This window comes from Megascapheus bottae, chromosome X (genome assembly GCF_031878675.1).
Source record: "Megascapheus bottae isolate mThoBot1 chromosome X, mThoBot2.hap1, whole genome shotgun sequence".
Taxonomy (NCBI): Eukaryota; Metazoa; Chordata; class Mammalia; order Rodentia; family Geomyidae; genus Megascapheus; species Megascapheus bottae.
The window spans coordinates 104125964-104144961 of NC_143547.1; the positions used below are offsets into that span (position 1 = coordinate 104125964).

General features: G+C 45.8%; 1 protein-coding gene across 1 annotated transcript; it reads left to right on the top strand.

Annotated features, from left to right (window-relative positions):
- The first annotated feature begins 1814 nt into the window (after positions 1-1814).
- Positions 1815-15645, top strand: Gabrq (gamma-aminobutyric acid type A receptor subunit theta). Its single transcript, XM_090326364.1, has 9 exons — positions 1815-1963; positions 4040-4128; positions 9148-9215; positions 10357-10577; positions 10793-10875; positions 11340-11471; positions 11868-12020; positions 13186-13442; positions 14187-15645. Exons 1-9 carry the CDS (start codon positions 1815-1817, stop codon positions 14976-14978), a joined length of 1944 nt encoding a protein of 647 aa, XP_090182490.1. The 3' UTR covers positions 14979-15645.
- Positions 15646-18998: the final 3353 nt, after the last annotated feature.

Here is an 18998-nt window from a genome sequence, read left to right on the forward strand (position 1 = left end):
GTCCTGTATTGCTTTCTGTTATTGTAGCAATAGGGAAAGCAGGATGCCTGGGCATACTGGCATCTTACTGTGATACAAGAGACACAAAAAAACATGCTGACATAAAGTGAAATCGTACTTTAAAATGATCAGTGGGAGAAGGGACTGAAAGTGTGGGTCAGGTGCTAGAGCACGTTAGTAGCAAGTGAAAATTTCAAGTCATAAATCTTAGGAAGTAAAGAGTGAAACCCTTAAGTTAAAAACATGCAGCTAACCAGGCAAGGGAAACTTTGCTGAGTATTAGCAATTTGAATTCACGAGCTACTGAGGGAAAATGGAAGCGGAGTGTTTCTGCACTAACGTCCCCACTTTACTGGGAGCGAAGTTGCAATCCTTTTTGTATGGGTATAGGTACTTACGATGTTCTCTGCTGGGCTTTGTCCAGTCACAGCAAGTACTCTCTTTTCTGAGGCAAGCTTCCACTTGAGGCTCTTTGCTGGTTAATTAAAGGTAAGTGACGCGGATGTGCTTCAGGTGGCTTTAAATTGCGATGGTCAGATGTGAGCTTCCTAAGTAGCTAGGCTTGCAGGAGCAATCCGCCTTTTTGTCTGCAGGGTTTCTCAGCATTATGATGTGAAAGGTGCAGGGCTGGTGAACAAAGTTTGTCATAGAACCACCTTGAAAACGTAGGGGGCTAAGCGAGGGCTCTCTGGTATTGCAGATCCTTCTGTTTGCTAGGGGCAATTTTTCAGAGACTGGAAAGAATAAAAATCGTGTTAGTAGCTCCTAGCCTTTTGCATGTGGCGCGACTACATTGGTATCAGATCTGGACTGTCCTTCCAACCCTAAATGGAGTAGCTATGAGACAGAATCACATTGCAAGAAGATCCCAGGAGGAGGACCTTTCCAGTCTGCTGAGTTGTTTCCTGTGAACTCCAATTGGGGTGAAGAGGCCAGTGGGACACTTAGTTCTTCAAGCCACTCCACGGCCCAGGAGTCCAATGTCCGCCCTAATGAGGGTACTGTCGTGTCACACTGCTGGATCTGCTTTGAAGCTTCTTTAGGTACTAGGCACAAAAGGTTCTTGATGGTTCATTAACCTGGAAAGCGCCGGGACAAAGGGTAGCACCTGTTCTTCCAATGGGTTCAAGTCTTTCAGGACGTACATTCAGCCATGACAGTGAAGTTGGCACGGCCCCTTCACTACAACATAGAAACTCTTGGAGACAAAATCTCCTGAGGGAAGCAGTCCTTTTGCATTTTATAAAGAAGATGTGCAGGGCCAGGCGTTTCTGGCTGCTAGCCCTAACCCAGCCTTCAGCAGCCTGTCCCCGCTCTGCCTCCCAGGACTGGGCCCCACCCCTGTGTCTGGAGCTGGTCCGGGGATGACTGCAGAGGCCTGAAGGGGCGGGGGCCGGGCGGCGCGCAGCCTGAGGGCGGGCGCAGGAAGGAGCGCGCTCCTTTTTGTGCGCTCTTGGCACCTGCTGGATTGGTTCGGAGCGCGCTGCCGTCGGAGTGGGCGGAGTCAGCCGCGCGCCCCTCTCGGTGTCCAGTCGCAGCCTGGAACTGCTGCAGACGGAGCGCACTTCGCAGCTGCCTGGCGCCTTCTAGGGAGTGCAGCGTTGAGCAGAGCCGCTTGGTAACTGCTTTTCCCCACACCCCCCCCCATTCCGGGATCCCGGACCCCGATCTCCCTAGACCCTCCAGGCCTAGGCTCAGAGGTGACTGCTTAGAGGGTAACGATCCTGTCCCCCATCTCCCACTTCTGAGCCAACCCCATCCCTTTTTACAGCTCTCTGCAGCAGTCGCTCTGTGGCCCCCACACAGCCGCAGCCATGGGCATCCGAGCCATGCTGCGAGCCGCTGCACTACTGCTCCTTATCAGGACTTGGCTCGCTCAGGGCAACGACCCTCATCCCACCCCGCAATTCCAGTTGGAGTTCTCCTCCGCCTTGCCCAAGATCGTCGTGGATCTTTTCAAGTGGTAAGTGGCTGTCTTCAGACTTGGCTTGGTGGGCATGGGAACCAGCAGACGGCTTTGGGCCTCTTGCACCAAGTGGGCTGGGGGGGGAGGGGACAAGGACTCGGTCGTGGGCGTCCCAAGGCTTGGCAAACAAACCCTCGCTGCAAGCCCCTCAATGAAACGGGATGGGAGTGGGAACCGTTAGTTCACAGTAGTTAAAGCACACTCGTGTGCTTCAGCCCACCTGTTACTGCGGCGCATGACTGCAGCCCCCCCCCTCCCCGCCACCCACGCGCGGGCCTAAACTGCAGTCCGCAACACAGCATGGCCCCCATGTCAGCGTCTAAGGTCTGGAGCTAAGATTTCAGGCAGTTTTCTCCCCTCATGTGCTTTGGAACCTATCAGACTAGAAAGGGGTTTGGGGGTGCAATAGGGGGATGGGCAATTCACAAAAGAGAAGAGACACCTGTAGAGTGTAGATTTTTGTCCATTCCTCGAACCAAATGTGTGTGTGTGTGTGTGTGTGTGTGTGTGTGTGTGTGCCTGTGTTGCGTAGCAAGGGACTCGGCCAGAAATGGAAATAAACGGATCGTAGTGGGCTTCTGTGTTTGATCCTGTGAAAACATTTGAAGACACGTCAGATTTTCCTTGTGATTCATTTGAAGTTTATTGGAGTTTGCAACTATCTAAACAGGTGTTAAGCCATCTTTTTTACATGTACATCATACAGAAATATGTATCGGTGCTGGCCACAGATCCAGAACAGAGACACATGAGAAATGTGTGCATGGAAACAGGTGAAAATGCATTGCTTTAATCTGTGAAAAATTCATGTACATACTTCAGAATGTAGCAAAATGAAATGTGATTATTGAGGAAGATGAGCAATCATTTTCAATGGAAAACCAGAAATGAACATAAATTTAGATTAAAAGGGCCGAGGTGGGAGGGGGGTAGTTGGGCATAATTCCAGCAGATGGCCCTGCAGTGCCCTTAACACAACATATCACACTACACCAATGAAGAGATGTGCACGCACATGTGCGCACACACACACACACACATGTACACACGACACAGAAACACAGACACCTCTCCCCCCCACCCCCTGCACACAATCACAGAGGAAGGAAGACATATTTGATTAGGCAGTGCATCAAAGGTCTGAAGAGTCGCAATGATGCCCAAGGCCTGTTATTCACAAGCCCTTTTGGAAGGGTGGCAATAAAAGCCCAACTGAATGTCTACTGACTAGGTGGGCAAATTAGACAATCTTGGATGCTTATCTTTCTACACAGCTGAGCTAGATTCACTTACATATGCTCATTCCAAGAAACCTCCAGGCTGTAAGCACATGCTTAGTGAGACACATGCCTGATCCCACAAGGGATCTTTTCGAGGACAGCTCCGAGGAGCCCCAAAAATCGGAAATGCTTTGGTCCAATGAGAGCCATAAATCTCTGCTACATGAAGAAGGTTCACTCTCTCTCTCTTTTCTCTCTGCGTCATATGCCATATGCCAAATCTGAAATAGAAAAACAAAGGTGTACAAAACCAAGGTTAACATACACATAGCAAAAAAAAATGCCCACGCTACGCAGATGCAATGGGGCTTTAAGCTGCTGATAATGCACTCCACTCAAGACGGCAGTGTCTGGGAGAAGACTTTTCCTGTGACAGTCAGGTACCACTAGAAGAAGGACCCCCACCAATGTGCAAAGCATGATGTAAGCTGGCCTCAGGTTGGGGGCCCCTTAAAAGGCTGGTATAATACAGCTTTCTGAGGGTCCCTACTTCCCACTGTTTCTCCTCTCCTCTTCTCCTATGGCATCCCCTCCACCCCCCCTCCAACCCTCCATTTGTATTCCTTGTGCCCCAACCTCTGATGAAAGCTAGGAGGGGGGAGGGGGAAAAAGAGGCTGCGTCACTGCTGTGCTGCTGGCTGACTCACTGCCTGGAGCGGGGAGGGGGGAGCACAAACACATATGACTGGATATGTCTGCGTATGTACAGGAGCAAGGAAGGCCCTGGAAATCCAGTGGCTGGCAAGATGGCCACAAGTCAAGCAACATTTTACTCATGACTTGTCTATTTCAGCAACAACTGTGCAAATGGAGCTGTGGTTCAAAAGATTTTGGACAGGGTGCTGTCAAAATACGATGTCCGTCTGAGACCAAATTTTGGAGGTAAGTCATGTGGACACTACCTGCTTTTGTGGGAGGCAGAGTACAGCTAAGACTCTGCCAGCTAGTGTTCCCTATAAGCTGACTAGTGACACCCACACCTTAAACCTCTGCCTCCCCAAATTTTGTCCTTCTGAGCCTGCAAAGCCCTGCAAAGGAGCATGTCCACACCCCTAACCTCAGCCTTTTACATCTTCCCTGAAATGGCCCTCATTTCTCTGCCGTCATGTGCAAGACACCTAATGCCCCCTCCTCAATTCCTGGCTGCCTTGTAATATTGTCTGTAAAAAGTAGAATGCATTCTGTGTTTGAATACTTTCCATGCACCCTGAGTACTCTCTCTGTTCTGGCAGCTCAAAACTAAGGAGGTGATGGTCTTCTCTGTATCCTTTTCCTAACCCACCTAATCCTGAAGTATTTGCAATGTAACTCCTGGTTCCCCAAGGCTTTCACATCCCACCAAGTTCAGCCCATTACACACACTGCACTCAGTGTGATCCGGATTTTACAGCTTTATCTTAATCGTTCAATAGAGTCCATACTAAACACCTCAGCCCCACATTCACACCTCCAGCCCAGAGATGAGATGACTCCACTGATGATCGTGCCAGGAGCATCATTTCTATAGTGTGTGGATTGCCTAGGGAGGGAGGTCAGGGTGGCTGGCAAGTGGAGTGGAATAGCACAGCCAGTATCATTTGGGTCATTTGTACCAAGCACCACACAAGAACAAGGGACAAGTCCCTCATTTTGCTCCTTGTCTCATTCTTACATCTCTCCAAAAAGGCTGATTGACAATGACAATCATTCGAGTCCTACAAGCACATTCTCCCCACTTTTTCAAAGCCAAGCTGACATCTTTACAGGTATCCAGTGCCAAGGGAGAGAATAGGGTAAGAATGAGTCTGGGAATTGTCAGACTTGCTTGGTCCACTGATACCCTTCATTGCTGTCCTTCGGTGGGGGGGGGATAGATACACTAAGCAGGAAAACCTGGACACTTGCCATCTTTTATGGACCCATCTCATAAAAGATAGACACGAGGATTAATACGGCTGAGCAGTACATGACAAGTAGCAAGACAAGGACAGCTCAGGGTGTCCTAGCAATTAGACAGAAGAGGGCGCTACAGGCTCTAAGGCCAGGAGTGTGGTACAGTACATGTGGAGAGATAGGTTGATATTCAGGCAGTCAGGACATCCTCTAAAGGTACAGGGGGAAAAGGATTGAAAGATAATAATAATTATTGTATTAAAGTGCTCCAAGCAACCCATGTCACTCTAAAGAATTTTCTGGAATTTCTTGAGAAGCTCTGAATGTGGAGTCTGGGCTGCACCTTAAACACAGAGGCCCATTGACACTTCTTCTCACTAATGGTTTTCTCTGATAATGGCCATGCATCCTGCATGGAATCATTTCATGTCTTAATGTCCTCACATACAAGCGATTTGCATATGCATAAACAAAGGGCCTGACATTGAAGGAATTTGATATAGATTGAAGGAATGCATCGGACATATCCATCCTGAGATACGTTACTTAGAGAAGCTCTCATGTCACCTAGTATAGAATGTAGCCCCTCTAGGTACACAATGCCACTATGTCCTTTCAGTTGTGAGGCCTTAGGTGTCTCCCCTAGCCTCTCGGATCCTTAGCATTACATCCTTGGAGAAGGAGTTTCCTGATTAATGGGAAATAGTGTTAGGAAGTTTGCCATGAAGGAAGGGGTTGGCAGCCCAGCCTCTTTGGCTTGTTGCCTGCTTAACAAAGCTTCCAGCCATTAAAGGTATGAAAGTGGATTCAACTGTGTTTTCAGAGCCTCTGTCACTACACATCACTTTCCTGGGGCTTGATCACAAGAGGCCTGAATGTAGAGTCTGGCCTGGGCCCTACCACAGTGGTCCATTTACTTCTCAGCTGCCAGTCATGCGCCTATTCCCAATAGCACTTTGCCTTTTGAAGTACTGGGCTTGCAATAACACATTTTACTCTTTTCGGCACAGCTTCTGGGCAATCAGCCTGCAGTGAAACCAGCAGGCCGAATTGCAAGCATCATGCGTGTTTCCCTAGCAGCAGTGTGATGTAATACACAGAATAATGGCTTTGCTTGCGGGGCCGAGTGTAGACAGCTTTCAACTCACAGGGGAGAATAAAAATATTTGTCCACAGCGCCTTACAGTTTACAAAATGTTTGGCCATTCATGATCATATTTGAACAGTACTAATACCCAAGCCTGCAAAATCTAGGATGCAGAAAAACACTGCTACATTTACACAAATTTACACTCACTCACTCGCATGCTCAAGCTCATACAGGCACACATCATTCACGTGAGCACAGGCACAAACTCATTCACACATCTACACACACAGCATGGTTATATATTCACTTAAAGTCACACATAAACACACGCAATTATGCTCACAGAACACATGAGCATACATATTCACTCATACAAACATGCTCATTGCCACCATCATGGAAGTTTAATCATGCATATTCAGTCACACACCTGCACACCTACCTGTGATCGCTCATACACATTCACATGTATACACATAAACATTGTCTTACATTTATCCACACACAAACATCTTCATTCACACAACTCCACTTTCGTTCAGTAATACACAGCAATATATTGACACCTCAACATGCTCCCATGCACTTGAGCCACACATATGAGTATATACATTAATACATTTACAGTCACAGAGACACACATGAATATGTGTTCCAACATTCACTTACCTGAAGCATGCTCACTTATGATAGCACACTCATAACTTCTCTCCCCCCAAAAAAGCTGAACAGGTCAGTGCACACATGAACAGTATCACACATTCACTCACACTAACACGCCCACATGCACACACCTATTTAGCAGGTTTCCTTACATGCATTATCATTTGTTTGCACACATGTACATGTGCACACACTCATGCATGTGTCTACTGATGCTCAAATTCACTCACACACAAGCATTTAGACATTAACACACAGAGAAACTTGTCACAAATTCACACACAAATGAACATCCCAACATGTTCCCTCACATCCAACCTACCCACATGTACAAACACAAATTTATTCAAAAAGACACACATTAAGGTTCTCCCTAAGACACATCCACACATGAACGTGGTCACAGCTTCGCTCATACATGCTCACACACAAGAAAACATGCATGCATGTGAACATCCTCACCTATACTCCATTCACAATATGAAAATGTGTATGCATATACTAGTAAATACATATGCATGACGATACACACATCAACAGTGTCTTGCATTCACTCACACATGAGCATTCCCTCACCTGAAAAGCTCCCAAATACTCATGTACACGTACATGTGAATATATCACACAGTACAGAAGCATTCACACATGAACTCATGTCCACGTGACTATGCACACACGTGAACATGCTCATGCAGTCACTCACCTGGGCAGTCTCCCTAAAAACACTAACACGTGAATACACTCACAGTCATTTACCACTTACATGCTCAAATTCATTCACACACACACACGCATTTCCTGACATACACAAACATGCACACATTCATTGGCTCACAAACCCACTCCCCTACACTCACGAACACACTGACATGAACACACTCATACCTTCATGCTCATTCGTGACAATAAAGCTCACATTCTCATCATGCACACAGGAACACACCTTCACTCACACATGCTCACATTCTTACATTCACTTTCATACACCCATGCCCATAGATTTCTTGACATACGAACACACATTCACTCACATGTATAGACAGGCTCACATACACATGCACTCACAATATGACAGACACAGCTTGCCAACACACGCATACTCCCATAGTTACTCTCTTGGTGAACACTTTCAAAGTCATTCATGGTCATGCATTTCCTCCCGTACAACACACTGAGGCTCATGTACATGTCTACACATTTGCTCACACAGTGCCACTTTAACCACCACATAAACACACTGACCAATTCATCCAGAAGCATAAAACAGAAGCATAACCTTGACTCTACTTTTTTGGTGGTGGTGGTGGTGGATGTCGTGGGGCTTGAACTCTGCGCCTAAGCTCTGTCCCTGAGCTCTTCAGCTCAAGGCTAGTGCTCTATTACTTTGAACCACAGTGCCATTTTGGTTTTCTGGTGGTTCATTGGAGATACGAGTCTCATGGACTTTTGTGCCCAGGCTGGCTTTGAACCGTGATCCTCAGATCTCAGCCTCATGAGTAGCTAGGATGACAGGTGTTGAGCCACTGATGCCTCTATTTTTCTGAGATCATAGATTTTCAACTCTATCACAAAACATTTTTTGCCAGTCCTGGGGTTGGGCTCAGAGCCTGAGCACTGTCCCTGGATTTTCTCAAGGCTAGGGCTCTACCACTTGAGCCACAGCACAACTTCTGGCTTTTTGCTATGTATGTGGTACCGAGGAATCAAACCCAGGTCTTCGTGCATGCTAGACAAGCACTCTACCACTAGGCCAAACTCCCGGGCCCATTGTTTTTTTGTTTTGTTTTGTTTTTTGCCAGTCTGGGGCTTGAACTCAGGGCCTGAGCACTGTCTTTGGCTTTTTCAAAGCTAGAGCCCTACCACTTGAGCCACAGCCTCACTTCTAGCTTTTTCTATGTATGTGGTACCAAGGAATCAAACCCGGGTCTTCACGCATGCAAAGCAAGCACTCTACCACTAGGCCAAACTCCCAGCCCCACAAAACATTTTTAAAAGAGTGCTTCCTTTCCTATTTTCTCTGTTTTCACTGAACTCTTTCTTTTAGCAAGGCCAGTCCTTGCTCTTAAGTGTGTGACCTACATTTACTATGAGATTTGTACCACCTTTATTCTATTTTATCCAGGACAAAACTTAGGTCTCAGAGAGGTTAGGTGACTTATCCAAGTCACACAGCTAACAAGTGCCAAAGTAGACTCAAATGTGAGAAATGTGGCTTCTCAGTCTTGTCCTTAACCTCTATCCCAACCTTCAAGTAATAACGTTTTCCTCTATTGCAGGTGCCCCCGTGACTGTGGGAATATCTATCTATGTGTCCAACATTGAACAGATCTCTGAAATAAATATGGTAAGTGTGCCCATTTCAGCTATGCTGCTGGCAACAGGGAGCAACAGACAAAAAGCAGAGTCATAAGCCAGCTCCTTTCTAACCTGTAACAGGGCTGCCATGGAAAAGCAGAGGAGGTTTTGGAAATAATGCTCCCCTGGAATAAAATGTAAATTAACTGGACCTTCCCATCATACCATATTTAGAAATTCAATTCTGAATGGATTACAGACTCAAAAGTGAAAGGTTTATGAAGTGCTTTAAAGATCACATAAAGCCTAGTATGGGAGGCACTTGTTTGTAATCCCGGCTGTTCAGGAGGCTGGGAGCTAAGGATCACAGTTTGAAACCAGCAGGAAAGGCCATAAGAATTTCATCTCCAATTAATCACCAAAAATCCAGAAATTGAGCTGTTGTTCAAATGGAAGACCACCAGATTACCTTTTGAGCAAAAAAAGCTAAGGGACAGCTCCCAGGCCCTGAGTTCAAGTTCCAGTGAAAAAGAGAAGATTATGTACTCACTCAAGGGGCAAAAATCAAATATCATGGCAGTGTTGGTGAGGGGAAGGCATTAGTGACCATCTACACTTGGCTCTTGACAAAAACATAAACTACAATGTCTACTTTGTTATTTCATTCTGCTTTTCAATTTTATTATGGTATGTTCATGTATAAAATATGCAAGAATGAACAGGAACAAATTATAGTCACACATATCTACCTGATTTGATCTCAATATTAAATAGAAAAAACAAATTACAAATATATACAGAATAGTTCCCTTTTGATTAAAAAAAGTTTAAGTTCAGCTAAGAAATTGAACTTTATAGATATATATATGTAGACATATTTTAACTCAAAGTGAGGAAATTATCTTAAAAATAGAATAATTGTTACTGCTAGGTGGCATTTGAAAAGAAGTTCAGAATGGCACACATTGGGCTTTGCAACGTACTGATAACTTTGTTTCTTAACCTAGATTTTAATTACAGAAGTTTCATCTTATTCTTGCATAAACATGCATAGGTTTCATGCACTCATTTGTAGTTATGTGTTTCAGATAGTAGCTCACATATATGGGTGTACACACATATGTACACATGCAGAGGACAAAGAGCTAGACAACCTCACTTACAAGTAACATTTACCTTTCTCTTACCAGGACTATACAATCACAATGTTTTTACATCAGACGTGGAAGGACTCACGCTTAGCATACTATGAGACCAACCTGAACTTGACCCTGGACTATCGGATGCATGAGAAGTTGTGGGTCCCTGACTGCTACTTTCTAAATAGCAAAGATGCCTTTCTGCATGATGTGACTGTGGACAATCGCATGTTTCAGCTCCACCCAGATGGGACAGTGCGATATGGCATCCGGTGAGTTCCATGGGAGCCTGGAAAATGTCCTCAGACTTCCTTGTTTATTACTTCAAAATCTCTAGGTTTCTTTGTTTCACTAAGTCTCTCTCTTCCTTACATATCGGTCAGTTCCCAGGATTACTTGTGCCTCCCCTCTCTGCATTGTGGTCAGGAATGGTTGCTTGTCGTCTGGGATTGACTTTGTTTGTTTGTTTGTTTGTTTTCCTTGGCAGACTCACCACCAGAGCAGCCTGTTCCCTGGATCTGCAGAAATATCCTCTGGACAAGCAGGCCTGCCAGCTGGAGGTGGAGAGCTGTATGTATTTCTCCTATGAACCCCTTTTCCTTGCCTGGGGCCACAGGAGCCAAGAAAGCAAAGGTAGAAATGACAGGTAGAGGGAGGGCATAGGTACATGATCAGTACATAAATGGTAGTACATGGAAAGTGATTGGTATGCTGGCATCTATATACAGCATGTAGGAGCATGTGGTCGTTATGTTGTAACTAATCCTATTGGGAAATGTCACCGTGCTCTTTTGGAACTAGGTATAAACTCATAAGGAGGAGCTCAGAGTATCTTTGGTACACACTCCTTGCTGGGGAAGAAACTCCCAAGTCAGTGAGCATTTTCCATCTGCTCACAGTTTCTCCCATGCTCACCCTCAGCAAGCCCCACAGAATTCTCCCAAATCACAAGGTGCAACGGTGCTTTAATTTTTCACAAACTGCTTTGGTGTTCCTATGCCTATTTCCCAAGACTGTTTCTTCTTCTTTCCAAGATGGCTACACTGTTGAAGACATTGTGTTGTCCTGGGAAGACAATGCCATCCGCATGGCAAAGTCACTACAAATCCCTCAGTTTGCTTTCCTGGGAAGGTCAATTACTAGCAAGGAGGTGTATTTCTACACAGGTGAGTCTGACTCTTCCTCTCCCTCCGATATCTTGTCTGTTTTATTCAATTCTGAACTCTTGGAGGAAATGGCTTTTTGCTTTTTAGTCTCTATATTCTGCTGCCTCTTTCCCTATTTCCCTCCTTCTGGACAGAAACAATAAAGGTGAAGTCCTAGTAATCACCTCTGTATATGAATACCAAATGTGGATGCACTTGGTCAGACTAAGAGTGCTTTACAGCTAGAGGAAAGGATGCATGCTCCTCTTAGCTTTGGCTCCCTCTGTTTACCACTTGGAAACATCTCTTGTCTGTTCCTTCCCCAAACTTTAACTAACATGGAGTAAGTAAGGTGAGGAAGGAAGTGGGAGAGGCAGACACAATATGCAGGCCTGATATCAGGATGTCTCCTGACAGGTTCCTACATGCGCCTGGTACTGAAGTTCCAGGTCCAGAGGGAAGTCGGTAGTTATCTCGTGCAGGTCTATTGGCCCACAGTCCTAACCACCATTCTCTCCTGGATATCATTTTGGATGAACTATGATTCTTCTGCAGCCAGAGTGACAATCGGTAGGTCCTATCTCAGGGAGGAACTTGGGTCATTTTTCTCAGAGAATAAGGTTGTGAATAAGGAATGAAAACTCAGAGCTGTCTGTGACTGCCCAGTCAAGGAAATAAGGAGTTTCATTTTTTTTTGTTTTTGTTGTTGGTGGTGGTGGTGGTCATGGTAGTGGTGGTGGTGGGGATCATGGGGCTTGAACTCTGGGCTTGGGCACTGTCCCTGAGCTCTTTTGCTCAAGGCTAGCACTCTGCTTCTTTGAGCCACAGTGCCACTTCTGGATTTCTGGTGGTTAATTGGAGATAAGAGTCTCACAGCCTTTCCTGCCCGGGCTGAATTTGAACCATGATCCTCAGATGTCAGCCTCCTGAGTAGCTAGGATTACAGGCATGAGACACCATGACCCAGTGGAAACAAGCATTTTTGTAGTACGCATTGTACACACACACTGATACTGGAGATGGGGCATATTATTGAATTCATAGAATTTTTATTGAAGATAAATAAAATAAGTAATAAATTTAGATTAGAAATTCCATAAAATAAATACAGATTACGTATCAGGTGTCTTCCAGTACCGAGTGGAATATGGAATGCAACCTCTGAGGGTCAAGAGGAGGAAGTGAGCCAGGTCTTGGTGCCTTGAAAGTGTTGTTCCAAAAGAATTGTAATGATTTGCAGCAGGCAGAGACAAACTTTACATTTCCCAATATAGACATGGTTGGATTAAAAACCAAAGGGGCATACAAGAGACTGAATCACAAGATGCCTGAGGCAGGAGAGCATCAAAAAGACAGCTAAATAAAGCTTTTGAAGTAGAAGCCCAAGAGATTACTTCCCCAGGGCTTCTCTTCATCCTCTTTGAAACAGTCTCTCCTGACTCTGACGGGCATACTGGGTACAAAGTTTTGGGGTACAGAAAACTTCCTCAGATGGTAATGGATGATGTTGGGCACTGAGAGACAAATAGCAATAGGTGGGGCTAAGCATGCAAATAATCATAAAGCCCTGGCTAGGGATGTGGAACTTGATTCTAACAGCAATGGGAAGTCATCAAAGAAGTGAAGCACGGGCTGGGTTTGATGAGGGGGGGAGGAGGAAGCAAGTGGCTCTAGATCACTTCCTGTGGGCTGTAGGCCATCAGAGGACACTAAGCCTGTGCTGTGTTGTTTATAGGCCTAACGGCAATCCTTGTCCTGACTACCATCGACTCCCATCTGCGAGACAAACTTCCCCATATTTCCTGTATCAAGGCCATTGATGTCTATATCCTTGTCTGCTTGTTCTTCGTCTTCCTGTCCTTGCTGGAGTACGTCTACATCAACTATCTTTACTTCAGCGAAGGACCCCGGCGCCATCATAGGCGACAGAGGAGACCCCGAAGAGTTGTTGCCCATTACCGCTACCAGGAAGTGGTGGTGGGAAATGTTCAGGTTTGACTTTTTGACTGACAATCAGTTTTCCCTGAGAACCTCTTAAGCCCAGGCTTAGTGTTCGACTCATTGGCATTTCATATTTCCTTTCATTCTCATACATGCCACATGCCTGCACTGCACCCACCCACAACAGATAAGCAAGCAGCACTCCTTTTAGAAATGACCATTGTCCAACGTTATGAGGCAAGAAGTGAAAGAGCTAGATTTCTCCAGATCTCTGGGCCAAAATATGCTCCAATTTGTATGCTTCCAGAACAGGTGATGAAGCCAGAAGGAAAGCAGGCCCGGGGAGGCTGAAATGAAGACAGCCACCAGAGGGGCTGGCCTGGCCTCCCCTTCCTTCTTTGGCACTTCAGACTCCCAAGGCCACGTTGAGGCCTTTGCTTTGGGCAATATGTTAATATCCAGCAACAACCCTCCTTCACAGGGAGCCCAGCCTTGCCTGCCTGAGCAGCCTCCGCCCGACACACAGCGCCCCCAAGGGAGCAACTGCCCCCAGGGAGACTCCGATCTGGCTGCTGCCATGGCCTTCCCTTGCATGCTAACAGCCTCTTGGTCCTGTTTCTCAGTTCCTTGAGCTCCAGTGACCCTCCAAGAGGAGATGGCTATATCTGTCAAAGACAACAACAGTAGCATTTCAAGTGCCGATGAGGAAAAGTCCCCTCCCGTATCCCTTCCCCCTCAGTCCATATCCATTTAGGTGATAGGAAACTGATGAGCCTATCCGTTATCTCCTCAAAGGATGGCCTGATTAACGTGGAAGACGGAATCAGCTCTCTTCCTGCTGGCCCTGTTCAGGCTCGCCTGGCAAGCCCAGAAAGCCTCGGCTCTTTGGCGTCAACCTCAGAGCAGGCTCCACTGGCTACCCCGGAAAGCCTCAGCCCGATCTCTTCCCCTTTGGGTTGGGCCCAACTGGCCACTGGAGAAAGCCTGAGTGACATCCCCACCACCTCTCAGCAGGCTCTGCATACTTATGGCTCTGGTTTTGACAGCTTGCACGAAGATGACACTATTGTCCCTATCGAAATCCACAACCCCGAGGAGGCCCGTGGCTGTGCTGAAAGCTCTGATGATGAAGACTACGAAGACTACGAAGACTATGAAGACTATGAAGATGACAACCTGAGCTTGGATGAGATCGATGACCATGGCCCCAGCAGCAGCCTTCTGCTACCCCATGGCCAGAGGTGTGTGCAAGAAGCAAGCTGGGACCTTGATAAGATCCAGAGCTTACACGATGACACCAATGTTGAGAGCACCTGCCTTGACCTTGAGGAGCAACACAAGGGGAATGATGACAGTATCTGCAGCCTTAAAGATGAGGATTTCATGGCCTATGATCAAGAGAAGGACAGTAGCTCAGATTCTGAGGACAGTCGCCCCCCAAGTCCTGGGTGCTCCTTCACTGAAGGGTTCTCTTTCAAGCTCTTTAATCCTGATTATGTCCCTAAGATCGACAGGTGGTCCCGGCTCCTCTTCCCTCTTGCCTTTGGGTTGTTCAACGTCGTTTACTGGCTCTACCATTTCTATTAGTTCCCGGTGGCCAGCACAGCATGGGATACCATGCTCTGCTCCCTTCTATTCATGTCCTTTTTTTCCTCCTTCCCCTACTCATTTGATTAGGTGGTTATTTTGGCAATCTAATCAGTTGTACACTTTTCTTTATTATCCTGAGGTACAGAGTAGTTGAAGGAACATGATCTGGCCAGAGGGGGAGGAATTGAGGAGAGTTGGAGGTAAATAGCACACGGACTTCCTCTTCTGCTAGAAGACTCTCACCTTTTCAAACACTTGTAACAGTTAATAAGCATAGAAAAGCCACTGGAAATGTTTTATAGATCAAGCCAAGTTGGGAAGCAAAGGAAGGATGTGAGACTTGCTCACACACATTTCTGGGGGCTTTTCTGTGCATTGGAGGTATCAAGTACTCTTTTTTCTTACTCTTTTCCTTTCTTCTTTATTTTTCCTCCTGGGGGTAATGGACCTTTGTGGCAGCAAGCCAAGCTGGGCTGAGCAGGGTGTATACAGGCAAGGTATAAGCACAGCTTGGAGGTTTAGGGAACTGGCTGGGGAGCGCATTTGTAAGTGCCTTTTGCCCACAGTTTTGGATTGTCATGAGGGGAGACTTATGGGTTGGAGTTGGAAAGGGATTGTGGGTAGGGTTTAGAAATAGATGACAGGGGAAGTAAGAAAGCATGATTTTCCTGGCGATGGTAGTGGGGTGTGGGGGGGGGGACGGGTAGTGGTAGTGGGTTGGAGATTGCCAGCATTCAGCCAGCCTCTCTGGAGAGATTAGAATTTTCTCTTGCCTGTATTACTTCTTCAGAATACATGACAGTATAGACTTGTGTCCAGTTAGGAGTTAAGTTTCTGTCAGTTGCTGAATTGATCACATCACCATGGAAGTGCTTGGTGAATAAGCATTAGATACAAATGGTCAGGCTGGTTGTTTTCCCATCTGACCTAGAATTGCAGATGGAAAACTCTTGTGAATCTATATACTAACCCTTTCTATCTGTCTAGTGCATAGTAAGTGTCAACGAGCTCACTGACATCACGTCGTTGGACCCTCACAGGAGCCCTGTGAGCCAGGGAAGACAAAGCAACTTGTCCCCAGTGTTCGAAGGAAAATGTGGAGCTTTTGTGCCCTGCTTGACGACACTTGTTCTTTGTCCTTATTCTCCTAACTTTCAGTTAAAGCATTCTCCTTCCGTCCCTCCCGTTTGCAAATGGGGTGTGTTCCCGCAGAGGCAGGCATGCTACCTCGTTCTCCAGCACCTGGAGCACCTCTTCAGGAAGAAACTGCTGATCAGTGCGCATGAACTGAGCAGGTGGAGAGTGTAGCCCCACCCACCCAGCAAGGTCCCTAAGGTTAGCCTGCACACCTGCTTGCACCTGTGCCAAGCTCTCAGTCCATGGTCCCCCTCCTCCCTAGGCAGCCTCTCCTACAGCCCCTTTCTATGCTTTTAACCATGCTTTTGTGTGCTTCTGGGTATATGTGGGAGTGAGTGTGTATGCATTGAGATAGGTCTACAGTCTAGTTATTTAAGAAGCTAAATAGTCCTCGGTCCCTGTAAATACATTTTGATATGTGCGGAAGCTTATCTACAGTCTGTGTGTGTGTATGTGTGTGTGCTCCCCTGCGAAGGTGCAGTTTACATATGTGTGTGCTTGTGTGTATACATGAATGTGAATGGATTCTGTTTGTGTATATAATAATTTTATATCTGAGTACCTGACTTTTTCAACTTTAAATGAGTGTGAAAGGAGGTACCTCTGAAATTAGATATGTCTTCTGTCGGTAGCTCTTCCATCACTATCACAATTCCCATTTTCTGTCCCCACTATGAGGGAGGAAATTTCCTTGGCTGGACTGGTCAACTAACTGTTTTTTCCAGTCTTCTTGTTACAGGAAGCAGGGTTTCCTTGTTCCCATTCACTCCTTGCCCGTCCCTCTGCTGATCTGTGCTGTCTCCCAGAGAAAGCCACAGAGGAATTGAATGTAGCCCTGAGAGCAGTACTCGCTAGGAGGAAGTGTCTGTCCATAGCATGAGTCGGGAGTGCTCACCACAGTGAGCTGCTTGCCGGATTCTGAGAGGACAGGTTTTACGGTGGCAGTTTTGATGGGGAAGCGATCTTGAAAGATGTGTTGGGAATTGAAGTATAGTAGGCAGCAAGACCCAGGAAGGCTTCACAGTGCAGAGGAAGAGCAGAGAGGTCACATGTAAATATCACCACACCTACATATATCTCCAAAACACTATGTTGCCCTTATGTGCTGCAATGAGAGCAGTTGAACTCTACTGCAACTCATACTTTGTGAGGTTGAGTGTCAAAGTGATGTGGAGATTTGGCAATGATATCCTTGCAGGAACTTGAATCTTGGCTTTGATGTTACTCACTGGAAATTGCCAGATCTCCTCTTGTGTTCTGTGTGTAGTCTTGCCAGCAACCTCATTGAGCTGCAGCCTCAGCTGTCCCTAAGCCCTTCTCTATCTGGCTGCCTATGGCCCCTCCCAAATGTTCCCTGACAGTAAGTGTGCAGGGCATCTGGCTAGGTTCTCTTAAACTAGCCAAAGAGTGCTTACCAGTTTGAACCTTGGGTGGAGGGAAGAGCCGTGCCGAGTCTGGAATTAAGCAACCCCACTTTAACCCCTTTACACAACTTCTCCTTCTTTCCTTCCACTCAGTTTTATCCTATCGCACTCCCATCTTCCCAAAGTGTCATTTTCTTCTGGGGATGTGTACCATATCTCTTAGTAAATTCTTGCTCATTATGGGGTGCCTTTGCCCATGTAACCGTCTGTTGGATCTTAGTGGAGTTTGTCGAATGTATGTCTACAATTCGTGCCATCTCATTCATAGCAAGGCTAGAAAGTCTCTGCATATTTAGAACAGAGTTTTGCTGAGACTGGCTATTCTAAGTGAGGGTTCCTTAATTTGTAAATATACCACCTTACCTTTGAGCTATTAACTACTGAATGCATTTGCTGAGCACTCCACCTGCATGATGCCCTACCACATTAGTTTAGTGAGCAGGGAATTTCCTCCTACTCCACAACCCAATTATCAAAGGAAATTGTGACTTGTCCTACTGAACGTGTAGTGTGTTTGTGTTGGTTGTATAATGTCCTCTGATCAATGTGAAATCTATATTATTAGTATAAGGGTTTCATGGGAGGGAGGGAAACAGGGAGGGAGGGAGGGGGTTTAAGTGTTTTTTTCCTGATAAACTGAAATTATAAACAAAGAAAATTGGGACAGAGGCACCTCTGGATGTCTATTCGTGTGAGACTTTGCACCCACTGAGTTTTCAGAATGCATTCTTAAGATCAGTAGTGGTCAGTAATCCTTGAGATGCTAGAATTTAGCATAACTGGCCATAGTGGCTGACATCAGGCTGGATTGGAAGTCTTCCAAGGCCAGCCAAGTCAATATCACTGTGGAAATAGATGGACTATGGGAAAATCATACACGAGAGTCTTCAGCAGCAGTAGCTCCAGACCTACACAGTGAAAATTAAGAAAAAGCAGGTAAGATGAAGATTTGCATTCTGGAAAACCAAACCGGCAAAGGGTACAGAGAAGCAAAGCCTCACAGGATGGATGGGTATCATTTCTGTCCTTCTTAAAGAACAATTTTGCATGAAAAAGACCTTGACTGGTCCTCATATCAAGAACGTAAAATATGAAGAAACATTAAAAATAGGCTTCTGAAAAATAAAATGAAATAACGTGTTGTAAATAGCAAAATGAGTAAAATAAAGTTGTATAATAGCAAATCCTCACTTGGATCATTGTAATTCCTCTGTGTTCAAGGGAGGGGGGCTGCACGGGGCATCTTATTTTGGCCTCAAAACCTCTGACTTCTGTTGCTCATATGGCAGGACATTTAGATACCTGGTATTCAGGCAGAGGAGAGTTCTCCCAATTACTATTGAACAAAAGTGTTCCATACACATAGTATGTATATATCATTTTGTATAGTACACTTTCCCCTTTTTCACATTGATAACCTTTTGACACAAAACAAAAACAAGTTAAGACAGAGCAA

Excerpts from the sequence above, each read along its gene's own strand:
- Gabrq (XM_090326364.1), top strand. The coding sequence starts at position 1,815 with ATGGGCATCCGAGCCATGCTGCGAGCCGCTGCACTACTGCTCCTTATC. Across the intron at positions 1,964-4,039 it reads GTCGTGGATCTTTTCAAGTG|CAACAACTGTGCAAATGGAG; the intron begins GTAAGTGGCTGT and ends TGTCTATTTCAG. Across the intron at positions 10,876-11,339 it reads CCAGCTGGAGGTGGAGAGCT|ATGGCTACACTGTTGAAGAC; the intron begins GTATGTATTTCT and ends CTTCTTTCCAAG.